We start from the raw sequence: 17560 nt of genomic DNA, 5'->3' as shown, positions 1-17560 counted from the left end.
GGGGGGGGGGGGGGGGGGGCGGGAAGTGCGCGCCGCCATTGCCGCGGCTCGGGGAGGAGGCGGGGTGCTTTGTCCGCGCCCGCCGCCGGCGCCACGGGCGCGGGAAAGCTCCGTCCCCGCCCGCCGCCGCTGCCGTAGGAGCGGGGGAAGCTCCGTCCCTGCCTGCCACCGCGGGGCAGCGCCGACCCGGGGTGACCGAGCCCAGTGGCAGCGGCGGCCGGCCCCGAGCGGCAGCACCGGGCTGGGCCACCTGGCCCCGTCAGCGGCCCCTAGCGGGCCGAGCCTGCACAGCCTTAGCTCAGCCAGTAAACCCCGCCCTCCCGCGGTTCTGTTACTAATTGCACGCGGGTCCTCGCTGCGAACGACAGAGTGGCTTATATTCGTGTGCGGCTTATCTATGGACAAAAACCGAAATATTTGCCAACACCCAGAGATGCGGCTTATACTCAGTGCGGCTTGTATTCGTGAATTTACTGTAATTTCTAAATTCAGTTTGTAGAGTTGAATATGGAGAAATGCAATAAACAGTACTAATGCATTGCAAATTTGCAGCACCATGTAACATTGTGGGTAACAGCTGTCTCTGGCAGCACAAAAAAAACTCTTCCAGTCAATTCTTTTCTATGTTTTGGGCATTATTCCTGGAGAACAAACTTCATAACTGATCTTACTGAGTCTGAATACCCAGTTTACAAGTTCCTCATATCCAATTTGTCTAAGAAATAATTTGTAAAGTCTGTGAAAATTCTGTTTTCCGCATAACTCAATGTGAATGTATCTGTTTAGTAGAAGGAAGAGCAATGGGAAACCCTCATCTTGGTGTCTGTGGCCACTGAAAAACTCTTTGATACATGAATAACATTATTGTAAATGTAAGCCAACCAAATGCATTTTTTGTTAATGCATGAGCAATAAAATTAGCAAACACATCACTTGCTGCTAATGAAGAGGAATAAGCTCATCATGAAACCTTCATTGAACTGCTATTCTATCCAGCTTGAGTTACTCACCCTGATAGAGTAAAAAACTGCTGTCTCCAACAAGAAAAAAAAAAAAAAGAAAGAAGAAAAGATAAAAGGGGAGATAAGTATACTAGCAAGAAGGGGTCATGCTATCATTCTCACAGCTCAGGATGTAAAAAGGATTAGAGGAGGGCATGGATGGCCTACTGGTCTTGCAGCAAATGTGCCCTGGTTGCTAATAAGTGTAAATAGTAATACCACAAAATATCCTACCTGAGAGAAAGATCACAAGAGAACCCAATTCCAAGAGTAGACTTAAATGACAGCTGGCCTTTGCACAGCAAGATGCTGCTTCTGCAGGAATTTGCCATCGTAATGTATTTAATGATTTAAGATGCATTGCATCAAGAATAGGCGGGGTTTTGGTTTTTATCTTTTAAGATTGTTACACATCTTGAGTGTAAGGAACTCTCACTGGGACTCCCAGAGTGCAGAGTAGGAGGTTCATTTCTTATTCATGGCTGGATTTCATATATGAGGGTCCTGGCACACAGTTGGCAGTGGAGCTGTCCTGGAGCACCTTTCTGGAAACAACAGTGTTGTTCTCCTGTGTGCTGTACCTTTCCCTCGAGATTGGGCTCAATTCTACCTCAGGTTTGAAGATGTCTTCTGAGCAAGGCTCTTTGCTGTGTTCTGTGTTGAGAGTTGTGAGATTCCAGTGGAATCAATAAACTCTTGAAGGCAGCTTGCTATGATTTTTTTTTCTAGGAATTTGTATAGGTTCTTTGCTGAGTGCTGCAGTGTTACTAATTATCCTCAAATTAATACTTACATTGGTATTAATACCATCACTGTTGGCCAAATTTGCATGTTCCATTAGGCTGAGTCAGACAAGGGCAAAAGTGGAGGAATTAGTCTGGCTGAAGTCTACCCATTTTCTTGGGTGGGAAAACTTTCTGATTGCTTTGGTGACACACACATAGCACTTTTCCTGCTCTGCTAATTACTTCAATGTGCTTTTTGAAGAAGTGATAATAAAACACTTCCTGTGTGTGTTACTGTTCTTGTCTTTTCAAGCTGAATTCTTTAAATTGAGTTTCTGGATTCACTGTTGCTTTCTGGATGTAAATCATGCCCATCCAGAGAAAAAGTTTCAAACCAAATTGTTACTGGGTTTTTGAACCAAGAATTTGAAGATTCTTGCCCTGTGCATACCTTCTTCCTAGTTATAAAGGCTGTAACACCTGATATTGTCTGCTGTTAACTTTTGGAAAACCCTGCTGCTTAGTGCTGCTGCTGAAAGGGCTGTTTGCTTCTCTTTACATCAACTAAACTGCTTCGCTCTTAGGATAAAGCAAGTGGAAAATAGGGAGATGAGAGGTGTGACATTCAACACCTTAGTATGTCAAATTAAAATCCAGAGGCTTAGTAAAATACTCTCCACTGGCTTGGACTCCGTGCCATATAGAAAGGATTTGCTTTGGAATATCAGATGGATCACTCTTGTTTTTTGAGTTACAGTTGTAAGCCTCAGTTTGCCCGGTGCTGGGCTCAGAATGAAAAGGGGATGATGAGCACGATCACACCCCTAGCTATTAAAAAACATGAACAGGAACCTGGAAGGGGATTTTGGTGAACGTTGCAGGAGATGACAGTGGTGCTTGGTTTGAGACAAGTCATGAGCTTATACTTGTATTTGTTTATTAATGACCTCTGTTTCCTTTTCATCGGGTTTCAAAACCTATTGTAGGATGTTACCTTACCTTTGCACTACTAAAGGTGTGGATGAATAGTGCTGTGCCTTGCTTTGTGGGATCAGGAGAAGCTCTCAAGCCACATTGGTTAATGCAAGACGTGGTTGGAGCACTGTGTGACAGAATACAGGTCATTGCAGTGGCTGCCAGACAAAAGCCAATTGGAGCACAGGCTGAAGCTGCTATACTGTCTCCAGCGGGTGGGAAGTTCCCTGTTTCTGTAACCAAATTGAGAGGATTTCAGGGAAGTAAAGTAGGATCTTTGAAAAGGGGTTATGTACACAGTTGCATATGTGTGCATGTGTATTCACTCATGTGTGAAGTAAGCAAAGCTCTTCCATGCTGCTCTGTAATGTAAACCTGCCAGTGCAGTAATTTGTAAATGCTGCTTATAACATGATTTGCCTCACTATAAGGTTTCTGAATTAGCACATAATAGTGCTCCTGCTCCTGTGCTGAGGAAGGATTAGGAGAGATTTGTCCAACTTTCTGTCTGTTGACGGACCTATGTCATTTGGTTAGACTTGAACTCAGAATAGTTTAAATAGCTCTCAAATGAGCATACTGAAAGAGTAATGAGGAACAGTTACGGCTGTATATACAATTGTTTGTTCTGTTTTAAATTAGAAACACTTTTCAAAATAGGATTCTTCTCTTGTATTTGTGTAGGGCTCAGCACAGTGCAGAAGGCTTTGGAGTGCCATCACAGTAGAAAGGATTTTGTGCAGGTAGGAGATACAGTAATTTCACGACTGTAAGGCACACCCTTTTGACTAAAATTTCAGCCCGAACCTGGAAGTGCGCCTTATAGTCTGGTGCACCTTATGGTCATGAAATTCCTGTAATTCAAATACTGCAGATGCACAAGTACACATTTTTTCCTCCTCCTTTATTCTATCATTAATGGAAACCTGACCCCTGTGAATTTTGGAATATAGATAGTCTTCAAGTACTACCTGTGTTCAAAATGGAATGCTGTGTGCTTGCTCCTTACAAATCTCTGCTGATGCAGGTTCTGAAGCAGTATGTTTTCCAGAAGGGGAATTTTCTGTACTCAAGGAACTACTACTATTGCTTATTACTTAGTTAAAGCAGGAGTGTGTGCTCCTTGAAAAGCTGGGGGAGCAAGCAGGTGCCTTCAGAGAGGGGCATTATAGCCTTTGAGGTGGGCAGCAAATCACAACAGATCTTGGATGTTTACAGTATCACTCCCTTCCCCAAATATCTGAGGAAACAAGGCTTGTGCCATCTGTTTTCAGACACAGATGTGCCTTTTCCAAGGCTGGTGTAGACAGGAAGAACACTGTTCCTCAGGTCTATCTGTTAAGCTGCCTCCATGGTAAAGCTGTCTGCACCCAGCTCCCCTTCCTCTCATGCCTGTGTCCTTGCTGGAAGAGAGCAGCACAGGTCTGTTTTTGTTTCCCAGACTACTTGAAAGAAAGGAAAAAAAAGAAAAGTGGTGTTTGTGGTGACTCTTAGTTATTTCCACTCACTTCATTATTGTTCTTAATGTTGTGGTCTCTCTTTCCTTGCCTGTTTGCTCTTTCATGGCACTTCAGCTTTGTGCAGAGTGCACCTGCCTAGACCTCTTCCAGCTTCTTTCAGCCTTCCCCTTACCAAAAGCACCGCCCTTCGGCCTTCCCCTTTCCAAGTATTTTCCAGGATGCCTGATGTACTTCCAGAAATGGTACAATGAATGTATATGTAAATATAATTAAATTACTCATTTTATCTTACTGGTGACACAAATAAGAATCTTCTTAATTTTTACATATTGCTTTTAATGGGCTCATTTGGAATTAGATTAATTGAAAGAAAATAATTTACATGGATGTGCATACATTATGCAATACCTGTATGTGCATCAGTACATACACACTCTGGGACATCAACAGGCGTTGTCTAATGAAATTTTCTGATTGGATTTGAAAATGGATATTACAGTGCATGTGTGTTTTCTCTTTAAACAGATTGCATCTCTTAAATAGTTCATCAGAGCTTCTTGAAGTGTTTACATATGCACTCTTTGTCTGGAGATGCCTTGTTATAAATACTTCCTTCATTTTATGGGCATTTGTTTGGAAATATGTTGAGCAGCCGTGCTTGGTTGATTTCCAAATGTCTTAACTTTGGGATTGTGGATTGGCTTATAGCCTGAAGTTCGTATCTCTCCTTTTCAGGGGAAGAGCCATATTTGAACAACTCATGGAACACAAGAACTGTGGTGTAAAATGGGAGGCATCCCCTGTGAAATGCCCATGGCCAAACACAGTGTGTCTCGCAATGAGCTGTGCTGGGGGAATGGAATATACAGGCTTAGTTAAAAGAACAAACAAACACCAGGAAAGAGACATAAAAGAAGTTCTATGCTGCTAGGTGGTATCAGTTGCATAGTGTTAAAAAAATATTTTGATGTAACTGGTACTTTTTGAGGCATCTGATAAGAAGTTATGTCATATTTCCAGTTGCTGTTCTCAACTCTGTTTTTTTTCTCTCTTATCATTTATAAGTCATTGAAGGTGTTATGGTAGCTGTTCTTTACAAGTACCCTGCAGCTAAATCTATATAGCACTTTTTTCTTGTCTTGGAAGAACTTAAATGGCTTTGATTAGTCATCAACTTAAGGAGAAGCAGCTGGTAAAAAACAGGAGAAAAGTATTTTCTGTGATACTTGTGGGAGAACTTTGTATTCACTCTAGGGCAAATAAAATACAAGAATTAAAGTGGTAGATTTAAAATATTGGTATCATTTGTCTGGTTCATTTGTTTGGTTTTTAACCATCCAGAGTTTTTTTTTTAAATCCTAAAAGATATTAGAAACACTTTGATCACCAAAAGAAGGGTTTTGTAATTGAAAAAAAGTAACCAGATGATCTCGTTTTGTGTTTTGTTTTATTTTGTCTGATTCTTTCCATAACAATAGCAAATATAGCTATGGAAGGAATATAGTTTGACATCAAGGAAGCATTTATTCAGGGAAAGGGTGCTTAAACATTGGAGTGGACTGCCCAAGGAGGTAGGGGAGTCACCGTCCCTGGGTCTAGTTGATGTGGTGATGTTTGGTCAAAAGTTGGATTCCACAATCTTGGAGGTCTTTTGCAACTGTAGTGATTGTGTGATTCTGTGGAATATGCCATATTGTGTGGCTTTGAGGATTAAGGAAATTTATTTCAGAGTTGGTTTGTGGTGGTCATGATACAAGGGTTTCTGTGCTGGGACCCAGTAGAATTGACACTTGCACTCTCCAACATCTTTTTGCCTAGTACTCCAAGCTGCATATTTTGGCCTGGATTTAATTACCTTACTTTAATTGTAAGTTATCCTGCTGTCATAAACACAACAATAACAGGACCCCATTCTACCGCATGCTGTACAAACAGAGTTGTAAATATACTAATCTTCTGTAGGTGGCTGGCTAAATAAAAACTAAAAATGTTGGAAGGCAAACAGAATGAGCAGTGGCATAGCAATGACTGTCACATTAGATTTATTTTTATTTGTTTTTCTTCTGATAGGGCATTTACTGAAGCACTTTATCATTTACAAAACCCTCCCTCTGTCTTTTGCACATACTCCCTTTGTTAACTTTGCAAATATGCCCTGAAAATGTACGTAAAAACTGTCTGGTTGAAGTTGTTCCTCACCTGCAATTCTCCATTCCTAATTTAGTGTCATGTATTTTTTTCATATGTTGATGTGATTTAATTTAGTGTCTTAACATTTTGTCACGTGTCTATATTCTTTTTCTGCCCAGTTTTATGTGCTACAGTATGTCTCCTCTGCATACTTTAACCCCTGGTGTGAGAGGGGAAAAAAAAGGAAGGAAGCGCTGTGACAGTGTGAGGTCGGAATGCATAGTCAGTGCAAAGCAGAGCTAGAGCATCCAGCCAAAAGAATGGATGACCTTCAGAGCTGGAGTGCTAGCAGAATTAAAAATAATTCAGAAGCACAAAAGGTAGAAATGCTGTAAGCAAGGACTAAAAGCCAGGATTACAGCCCCAAGTGACTTTACCACAAAGATGACTTTTCCACCACTGTTGGCAAGTCATCAAGAATGGTGTGTGCAGCTCTTATCAAAATCATGTCCTAGTCTGATCTTTCTTGATACTTAGATGGGCTACTGTAAAGGGAACGAAATTTCCATTTAACAAAAGAAAATACATTTCAACCCTGGAGGCCAAGCTGTGAGAATCCCTTTGATTGGAGGGGGCTTGCTGCATAGGTAACAGCAGAACTGCTGTGAAAAGACAAAACTAAAATCAGAGGCAATAAACTGACCTGCATAATTTAGGCTGTGGGGGAGATTTATTACTGCCTAAGCAGGATAGCTTTGGAGGAGTTTGCAACAGGAGCAGTGGGGCCAGAAAACCCTTAACTAATCATGGGGTAGATGTCCATTAGTTTCTGAATGGGTCGCATGGTTTCAGAGTGGACAAAGTGATGCTGCAGCTCTCAGTAGGTTTCTGCCTCTGCTAATTTCCTCCTGCTTTTTTGATGCACTGAAACTGAAAAGCACTAATGATACTCAGGATAATATCTTAATTATGTAGCTAGAATATTTTAATCAAGGTTGTGATAGGCAAGGGAATTTATGGGCAAAATTTAGCCCCTGATGTTAGCAAACTGAAAACAGGCAAAACAAAAATAGAGTACAAAATTGGATGAAGTGTCCAACTAGAGAATAATTACAGAGAATGAATATTGCAAGATAAGTTTCTCTGTAGGGCCACAGCAGTACTGATAGAGTACATTGTACATGTTGTTTCCTGGACTGCTTGGGTTTTGCATGTTTAAAATCATGAATGAAAAATCCTACAATGGGGGGCTATTGCAGAAAGGCTTGTAATCAATGCTGGATCATCTCTTTTGGCATGAGCTTTATTTTTTTCCCCTTCTACAGGGAACCTGTATCTGTTTCCTGCATCTGTCACCCATCCTCCTTAGTGAATGGAAAGCAAGTAATTGATTTTTGTTGTTGATAGCAAGTAATTACCCTTGCCAAATTTTGGAGGACCTATTGTCTCCTTCAGACACAATGTTCTTGGGAAAAAGTCTTACTTATTGTAACCTCTTGTGCAATCTTCACTTGGATGATAAATACATCTTGGCAACAAGGAGCTTTCTGAATGAAAAATGTTGCTGGACAACCCTGTAGTACAGCAAGAACGCAAACCTCTGCCAATGCTGTGGAGTGCGGCCAGGCAGGAGGGTAAAATGGGGAAAGCCTTTCAGACTGCCTGCAGAGCACAGAGTGAGATGAAGTCTTTATATGCACACATCCAAATATCTGTTTACCATCAAACAGGGATTTTTCCTATTGAGCATCTGAGCTCAAAGGTGGCCTTCCTTCTAGCAAAATCTTGAAATCTGTTGGAAAGCTGCCATCTACCAGTGCAAGACTGGGGAAATAACAGAGAGCATGTGGACCATACAGCAGTCGGGTTTAAGTAGCCCACTGTAAGAATTAGCTGGGAAACTCCAGCCTCCCCCTTTTTTTATTTGAGTCCACGAATTTGGGATCCTGCAGTTTCCTCAGTGTGTTTTGTGGTTCATGGCCTGACTTTGGTTTTCCATTAGATCTGTCCAGAACCATAGCTGACCACTGAAACCTCATTTTAATATTGCAACTGTTACGTTAATTGAGCATTGTTACAGTTAATTGTAAATGCACATTTTTTCCCCTGTAGCTCTTCACCTTACTTTCTCTGGTTGATTTTTTCATCAATACTTAGTGGTGTCTGGAAGCAAAAAGGTGCGTAAAAGCTGTGCACAGAGAGATGTTTGAATCCTCCGAAGGGAATACAGAGAATGAGTTGGGCCTGGGAGTGCTCTGTTCTCTTGTGGTTTCTGTGCACACTGCCAGTTTCTCTGGTGTTTCTCCGTGGGCCTGGCAGCTGCTGTGGGGCAGCAGAGCACAGCCAGCAGCCAAGTCTCTCAACCCATACTGCGGCTGACAGCGCTTGGCCTCATGAAAAGGAAACAATCTGAAGCAGAGGGCTCAATGCAGTGTACCTTGCAGTTAATGGAAATCTTTGTTGACCTCAGTGGAAGCTGGATTTGATCCTGTGCCTACTTGAGTGTTTTGGAGTTGGCTGCAGCTTCAAGTGGCTTTTTTTCCGCTGGCTCATTTCTGGTTCCTTTTTTCCCTTTTTTTTCTAAAGTGTATTTACCTTCGAGTGGTGGAAAATCAAGACAGCTGCATCCGTGTCACTGTAGCTGGGCACTTTTATCCTTGCCCAGTGTCTGACCTTGTTTCCTCAACCCCTCTACTGTCCAGGTGTTGATTTGCAAGATTTTTGCATGGATGTCCCTCCTTTTTGAGCCATTCTACTGCTTCTCATGAATGCTCTCCATCACACTTAAGCCTCTGCTCTCCAAAGATTGTAATTGTTTAATCCCTCTTCTGCCCTTCTTCCTGAACTTTGAAACAGTCCTTATATTGATTTCTGCCTAATGCAGCCGAGGCCCCAGCCCCAGCTGCCAGCAGGGAGCCAACTTCCCCTTCAGCAGGCTCCTGGAGACCAGCCCTTTGCTGCCTCATGCCAGCCACACTCCCTCACTCGGCAGAGCTCATCCCTGTGTTGCACATAGGAAGGAGAAGGCCACCGTGCCTCAGGAGCCAGCAGCCACCTCAGGCAGAGCAGACTCTCTGTGATCCTGAGCCACGCATCAGCATGTCTTCTGTCCCTAAGGAAAAGGTGCTGGAAGTAATGGAGCTCTTTTCAGGTGACTGCCAGAGAGAAGAGGGGCTGTGGACATGGACAGTGGCAGTGGGAAAAACGGTGGTAGGACAAAGGCCAGCTGCAGCACTGCTGGAGCTTCTTGTTACCCTCCACTCTCCTTGAGTGTCACATGTCCCCAGAGGGATTCTTCTCTTGGTTGGGGAATTGTGGTTATACATGATCTGCCTTTGAGGAAAACCTTTTTCCTTTTGTATGTGGATTTTTGGATTTTTTTTTTTCTTTTGGTCCCTCTCCATTTCCTTGGAGATGACGTGAGGATTTTGTGCATTAGTATCAGAAACTGGGGATATTGATGTCTCATGAGAGTTAGAGGGTAAAGGGCCTGAGCTGTGGGATGCTGTACAAGAGAATCACAGGTGTTCTTTTGAACCACAAAAAAAACTTATTTCATTTTTTCCAGCAGTAATGTAAATGCTGAGCAAACAGGGTGAGTAATGAGGAAACCCTTTGGAGGGTGGGAGCTGACCTAATGAAAGAGGAGAAAGTTACAGTATGCTTTCAGACATGATATCTATGCTGGTGATAAAAGTTTCTCCTATTTTAGTGCCTTTGAATTGTATACAGCGAAGCACAGATCAGAGAGGGAGAAATGGACCATGTAGGTTGTTTTATTAATCATTAATACAATTGTTACCCAACATCCAAACCAGCCCAAATGTGCTTATAGAGAACATTTAATTTAGGAAACTGAGACTTGTGACCTAAGGCTAGATCCAACTGCTGTAAATGGGACAGAGTATGTTAGCAGCCATATGGAACAGGGCTGTAAAGCCCGGAGTCCCTGGATGATGAGAATGGTGAGCACTAGATGTCAATTTGCTAATACTTTAGTAATGTATCCACAAGAAGAAAAAAAGAAAGAGGAAAAAACATTGTGGGAAATTCTTTCCTTCATACATAATATTTTTCTGTTGATTTAAAATTGCCCTTAGTAATGTGGTCGATGCCAGTGAAGTATTTCAGCTATAGGTAATGTGAAACCAGCTACTGCCTTTCTATGAATTATGAGTCATAAATTGTATAAAAAATATTCAGCTTGCTATGGCTAATCCACAGGCAGAACCTCTGACTAATGAAGAAACTGCTGCCATTTTGGGGGGAGTAGGAGGGGTCCGAGTTAAGCAAAACAAGTTGCCAAGTGCCAGCATGTGGCTCTGTGCTAAGTGTGACGGGCCTCCCTTGCTAAGTAAACAATTAGCGGGTATTTGACGGGTATTTGACGTGTACTTGTCGTTCAGTGAAGCAAAGCTGCCCTTTGCTCCAGCTGGAGTTCCCGACTGCCAGCCAGTGCCCAGAACTGACCCGTGGGAGAGCCATGCAGCACTGCCAACCCAGCTGCCACATCTGCAGCCAGGCAACCAGGCCAGGGAGGCACAACCTCCATCTGATTCAGCACCCGGTAGGCAGGTTGCGATGGCAGAATTCCTCTAAAAATAGCAGTAAAACGGCAAGAGAATAGGATACTAACATTTGCAGACAAATCCTTGGTGGTGGCATTAATTTCATTCAGCTTCAGTCAGCCATTTAAGAGCTGGAAGTTCAGTTCAGGTTGGTTCTCTAATCATGTGCCACTCAGGTTTAGCTCCTCTTGTGTCTATTTTATGAATTGCCTTTGGAGATGGTTACAAAAAGGTCCTCAGCAACTGCTTTTGAGTAGGTATCCAAATGGTTGATGGGTGAAGTTCTGTGAGTTAAATTCAACATTAAAGCTCTGGATTTCAGTTTCTCCATTGCTTCAGAAGAGACCATGCTGCCTCATGAGGATTTGTGAATTTTGTTTTGCAACCATGGGATGCTGGAGTCATTGGAAGGTGTTTCATATACCTGAGCTATGAGTAAAAGTATAAGCAAACTGCAAGGAGCTGTATGGCAGAAGTTACTAACTGTGGTTGTATTTGAAGTTTAGCTGGAGCATTCATATTTGCCCCAGTTTTAGATTTTGAGCTGTGTGTCTGGCACCCATATTAACTTGTCAGTGATGGACACGTGCCCAATAAAATACAGCTAAAAAGACTGACAGTGTAGCTTTCAGTTTGGGATGCTCAGTCATTTTCCAAACAAATAGTGGATGATGTCCCAGCTGTACTAAAAGCAGCAGTTTTTCTTCCCTATTGACTCTAGTGAGCAGAAATCAACCCCTGCTTAATTAGCTTCTTTGTGGTATTTGTGAAAGGATAAAATTTTTACTGTGTTCAGGTGTGACTAAGAGACATGCTCTCAAATAGTAACAGCTAAATTTTCATTTCATCCTGTATGAAATTATACTGCCTTTTCCATACCTGATTCAAAGATTGTTTTGAGGGCTCTCAAAATACACATTTTAATTTGAGGCATCTTTAATTGCCAGAATCTAGGTAGGTTGTGTGTTTTGTTATTTTCTTCTTAAAATTTTTGAGTTGTGTAAGGGATGCAAATGGTTTCAAAATATGACTCCATTTGGCTTCAGGCAGCTGTGATCTGGTGTTTAAAATGTTCCTATTAATGTAAGAACACTTACTGCTTTCCAGCTTGCAGTGAGTGCTTGGGTTTTGTAACAACGTGATTCAATTGTTGTTCTCTTTGTACAGGAGATGGCTGTCCGAGCACTGAAGCAGACAGGGAGCAGAAGTATTGAGGCAGCCTTGGAGTACATCAGTAAGATGAGCTACTTGGATCCTAGAAATGAACAGATAGTACGTGTAATTAAGCAAACCTCACCAGGTGAGCTTTTTTTTCTTTTTTTTTAAACTGTGTTCTTCTTTCTTGCAATAAGGTAGTTTTTAAAGTAGGGTCATCAGTTGGGAGAAGTGTTAGACAGCAGTGTTCCATAGCAGTCTTGTAAGAGACAGTGAAATGAACCTGGCCTTGCAAGGCCAGCTGGGCTGGAACCTCACCTGCTTCCAAAGAGTTGTCTCTCTCATTCATAGTCCACCTTCTTAAACAGATACCTATTGTTCAAATTCAAACACTCCCCCATTAGACCAGAACAGACTTACTGGTATACAAATCTAGGAGGTGGACATTGTATCTCTCTTGACATCAACATTATTTGCACAGCTGTATTATGTGTCCCAAAGAAGGGCAGTTATTCTGCTACTTTATTTTGTGGTCTCTGATAAGGGAAAGCAAAGTCAGTTTGCTCCCAAGGCTCAGCATGGATCCTGCTGACAGAGATAACAAATGGGTCTTATGGCTGCCTCTCACTTCCAGGCCAGAGTAGCCATGGGATTCTTTGGATCAGCCTCATCCATGTATCTCACTGTGTCCCAGCAGATGAGCTGTCAGGGGTGTTGTAAGAACAGCCTCAGTAATGCTGGCCTTGTGTTATCACAGGAGAAAGAGCTGCCAATTACAGATTTCACTTTAAAGATCTCTGATTATTTGTCCAACCCAATTCCATTTCAAAACATTGCATTCTTTATGAAGGTGTCATGTGCTGCACACACTTGGTGTGCAGAGAGTGTGCATAAATTTATCTTAATACCATGCACGTCCCTGCGTGTCTGTAGGTAGCAGGGCTCGTGTGTCAAGGTGAGGAGTCAGCAGCTGTACTCAGATGTGCTGCATCCCAGCTGTGCTGGGATGTGCTGTACTGCAAAAAGCTTGTAATCCACTGTTCAAGCCTGTTAGTTCAGTAGGACTAGTCTTACAGGCTCTTTGAAGTATGGATTTTAAAGGGAAATGCTTTAGGCATAAACGGGCCAAGTCCTGTGATTTGTGAGAGCTAAAGAACCAGAAGGGGAACAAAAACATAGCAACAGCACAGAGTCTCCCCTTGTCTTTTTAGCACAACCAGTGCTTTATACACCTGCAATTTGTCCTGAGATCAAAGAGCTGATGAAAAGTGCCGTTAACACTTCCACTGTAGGAATGCTGCTATCTTGTCTCTGCACATTCTCCAAGCTAAGATTAATATGTTGACACCCTGAAAGATTTTCCTTCCCAACAGATGGAAGATGAGTAATATGAGGGAGTACTCTGTGTCCAGCACATTGGAAGGAATACAGGACAAACTGTATGATGCCTTTGTTTCAATGAAGGAGAAGGAAAGAGGGATTTTTGAGAATGATGGAAGAGAGAGTTGTAAACAGAAAACCCGTGTGAGCAGGTGGCCCACTGTGCAGAAGACGGACTATGTGATGGCCTAGTAATTTATAGCAATGTTGACTTTTGAGTTATATAGAAAGTCCTTCCAGGAGCTTTTTTCCTCTTGTTGTTGTACTTAGCACTCTACTCTGTCCTCCTGTCTGAGAGCAATGACTGCTAATACTAAAGGTCCAGCTTTAATAGACAGGCTGTAGAGTAGTCTGATGAGTTCATAGTTAGGGAATTTGTGCTTCTATTTTCATGATTTGATAGGACTCCCTGATGATTCCTGGCATGAGCATCATTGTGAGCCAGTAGCTCGTTATCAGTAGGAATACTTGGCACCTATAACTTTAAATGTTCGGAGTGTTTAATTTAGATTTTGAAAGGTGTTTTTGTAACACATACTTCCTGAGCAGTGTGCATGTGTGTGTATGTATGTATAGATCTATGAGTAATACAAAGTAATTGGTTCAACTGAATTGTTTCCTAACATTCTTCTGTGTTCTCTTTATAAAGGAAAGGGTATTGTGCCAAATAATGTAACCCGCAGGCCAAGCTTTGAAGGATCAAATGAATCTTTTCCGTCCTACCATCAGATCACTAATGCAGCCTATGAAGGGACAGGCTTTGGAGCAGAAGGTGCAAATATGCTTCCTGAGGTTCCAAGGCCATACATGGACTATCTAATCTCTACTTCTCAGTCTTCAGCTATGACTGCTCCTGTACAGCGACCCTCTGGAGTAGGCACTCACAGCACACCAACGAGCCATCAGCAGAAAGCATACCCTGCAAATATGGAGTCTTCTGTGATTAATTATCCAGTGACTAATCACAGCAGTCAGGCCCTGCAGCTGCAGGCATCCCATGGCTGCAACAGCCAACATTACAGCAGGCAGCACATGATGGTGCAGGGGGAACCTATGGGATATGGTGTTCAGCGGAGTCCATCATTCCAAAACAAGATGCAGCAAGAGGGGGCATATGCCAATCTCCCAAACAAAGGGGCAGTTGTTCAGAACAATACTGGTCATGCATTTCAGCAGGCACCAACAAGCCTCTATATCTCACATTCTCATCACAAACAGACAAGTCCTTCTTCTCATCAAATGCATGTGATATCCAGAAGTCCAGCCTTTGCTAATGATTTTTCAGACAGTCCACCACAAAATCTATTAACTCCATCTAGAAATAGCCTAAATATGGACCTCTATGACATGAGTAATCCTCAAGTTCAGCAGTGGCAGGCAGCAACACCATCACGCAGAGATTCTTTACAAAACCCAGGAATAGAAACATCTCCACGGCAACATGTATCCTTCAGACCTGAAGCCGCAGTGCCGAGCAGAACAAACTCCTTCAACAACCACCAGCAACAGCCACAAGTGACAGTGTCTATGAGACAGGTTCCTCCAGGGAAAGCAGATCCTTCCATGACATCTCCAAACACAATCACGGCAGTCACATCTGCTCATATCCTCCAGCCAGTGAAGAGCATGCGAGTGATGAGACCAGAGCCTCAGACTGCAGTGGGACCTTCCCATCCTGGGTGGTTGCCTGCACAGGCACCGGCTGTGGATGGCTTGGAGATCATGGAACAGCATGTGGCACCACCTGGAGCAGCTAATACCTATCAGCTAGATGTGGATTATGGTAACCAGGAACTGCGGTGTCCACCCCCACCCTATCCCAAGCATTTGTTACTTCCTGGCACCTCTGAGCAGTTTGATATCAACTGCTTGTGCATGGGTGTGGAGCAGACTCTGCGTGTGGTCCCCAGTTCAACAAGCAACAAGGCTGAGGAGAGCAGCGAGCGAAATGATAAAAGCAGCAAGAACACTAAAGCTGAAAAACCAAGCAAAGATAAAAAACAGATTCAGACGTCTCCGGTGCCTGTGCGAAAAAATGGCAAAGATGAGGAAAAGAGAGAATCCCGAATAAAGAGCTACTCACCTTTTGCCTTCAAGTTCTACATGGAGCAACATGTAGAGAACGTCATAAAGACCTACCAGCAGAAAATTAACAGAAGGTTACAACTGGAGCAAGAAATGGCAAAAGTAATTCTTGTTTTGTTATAATAAAATCTATTAGGTTCAAATTGATTATTGCAATTTTTAATTTGTAAAAAAAATTGTAAGGCAGAATAGACTGAAGTAGTAGGTATCAGACACCTCCCTACACCAGACTGTATCCACTTAAAAGTGTGGATGCAGGTCTGGGAGGCTGTTTGAAAAACATGAGATGTGAAATGATATTTCCTCATGCCAGAAAAGTTAAATGAAGCAAAACTCCCCCATATTATAGGTAAGAATTTAGAAGGCAGGCTTAAGGCTGAGATAATTCTGCCAATACTTCGGCAGCTCTTGCAAAAGTCTTTGCTCTAGTTCTTCCTTGCTGTTCCATGTTTGCTGCTCATTACCAAAGCCATGGTTCAGCTTGGCAGTCACTGTGCCGTATTTTCAGATGACTGTGTAATACTTGACTGAAAGTTGTCTGTTGAACACATGTAAGTAATAATGTCATGCAAGTAACCATGCTGGACCAGCTTGAACTGATTTGGAGACTCTTGCTAGAACTTGTTTGAGAGGCAGGTCTCAGGGAGATACATTTTGGGTAATAGAACTTCTTTCATGCCCAACTGTAACTCTCGAATCTAAACTGACTCTCTGATAGTGCTACTTAAAGCTGCCAAGCTCTGATGGTTGGTCTGGCAGTTGTGTTTTTATTTTTAACTTGTGGAAGAGGAAGAGGATTTTTTCCTTCCCAGGCATGACTGGAATATGACTAGTCTACTTTTGCATTAAAGGATAAGCTCTAAGGAAAGCTGTTATTAATGCATAATGGGTAATAATTAACTACCCAGTCTTCCCTAGCACAGTTCAATTTCCAGAGTCAATTGATCTGATGCTCACACTGCACCAGAAAACTCAGGAGTTTTTTGAGGTTAGAATTAAAAGAATATTCTTGGAAAATCTCTTGAAACGTTGGCATTTTACTGACAGTTAATAGTTTGTCCTCACTGTGAGTACAGGTTGTATTGTGTTGCTTGAGTTTAGTGAATATTTTCCTGAGACTGATAGGGAATGATCTCTAGAGAAGTATAACAGCATATAATTGTGCTAGTTCTTCTCTTCTGACTCTTCAGCTTTCCCTCATTCAGAGATAGTTCAGGTATAAACAAAAATATCTGTTTCCCCTGGAAACATTATCACTGACTGAAAATACACGTGCAGGAGATTTTGGCTATCTTAATATTGCATTGTTGTAGAATTAGCAAGAACAGAGCACACTCGCTATTTTACCTTAAAAAATAAATATTTCTTTTAATTATGGATTAATGTAGTTATCTTTCATTTCAAAAACAGTATTCCTTATTTTGATTTGGCTGTTTCCCTGAGTCTGAAACTTCATCCTACCTGTTCTGCAAGTTTCTGTAGGCTTCCCCCATCCTTTATTCATACAGATTTTATTTTTATACTGTGGGGATCTCATTGCATAGTCTGGTTGCCCACATTCATCTTTAGATACCTAGACTACAGATGTGAAATTAAATCAGCCTAAGCAGCAGCTCTGAGCTCTGTGGGTGTATGATTGGGTTTCTAGGCTGCTAATCAGTCAACTTCAGCCCCCTCCACACTCCCAATGGCCCCTTCCCACCAGGCACTGATCTTTCTCTCAAAAGTAGTTCAGTTGATGCCAATTAATTCAGGATTTTAGAATTGGGGTGTGCAGAAAGAAAAGAGTATGCTTCAGGAAATGAGTTGTCAGAGGAACCTAGGGATCAGCCAAGGGGTTTCTTCTGGGGGAGGCCACCAATGGCTCTCAGCAGAGGGCCAGACACTGAAGTTGGCTCCATTGGCTCTGCAGGCTTGGTCTTGAAAGGTGGGGAAAATCTGGTTAGATCCTGCTACTTCTCTCTTTTCCAGGAGGTCTCTCCCTACAACCTTGTGAAATGTTCCTTGCAGTTACTGGGAGGCTCTCTGGAGGCAGGAGGTGATTGGAGCCATCTGTTCTACAGCTTGGGTGCAAAGGGAAA

At 42.4% G+C, this 17560-nt stretch overlaps 1 protein-coding gene across 1 annotated transcript in view; it reads left to right on the top strand.

The window, feature by feature from the left end:
• Nucleotides 1-17560, top strand: part of LATS2 (large tumor suppressor kinase 2) — a 48798-nt gene that overhangs the window by 25111 nt on the left and 6127 nt on the right. Inside the window, exons 3-4 of the mRNA XM_033052471.2 lie at nt 12027-12159; nt 14044-15581. Of these exons, the coding sequence (XP_032908362.1) occupies nt 12027-12159; nt 14044-15581 (1671 nt within the window). The remainder of the gene's footprint in view (nt 1-12026; nt 12160-14043; nt 15582-17560) is intronic.

The sequence above is a fragment of the Catharus ustulatus genome, chromosome 2, assembly GCF_009819885.2.
Source record: "Catharus ustulatus isolate bCatUst1 chromosome 2, bCatUst1.pri.v2, whole genome shotgun sequence".
Classification (NCBI taxonomy): domain Eukaryota; kingdom Metazoa; phylum Chordata; class Aves; order Passeriformes; family Turdidae; genus Catharus; species Catharus ustulatus.
The sequence above is the reverse complement of the archived record's forward strand: the minus strand, read 5'-3'. Positions and strand labels throughout refer to the sequence as shown.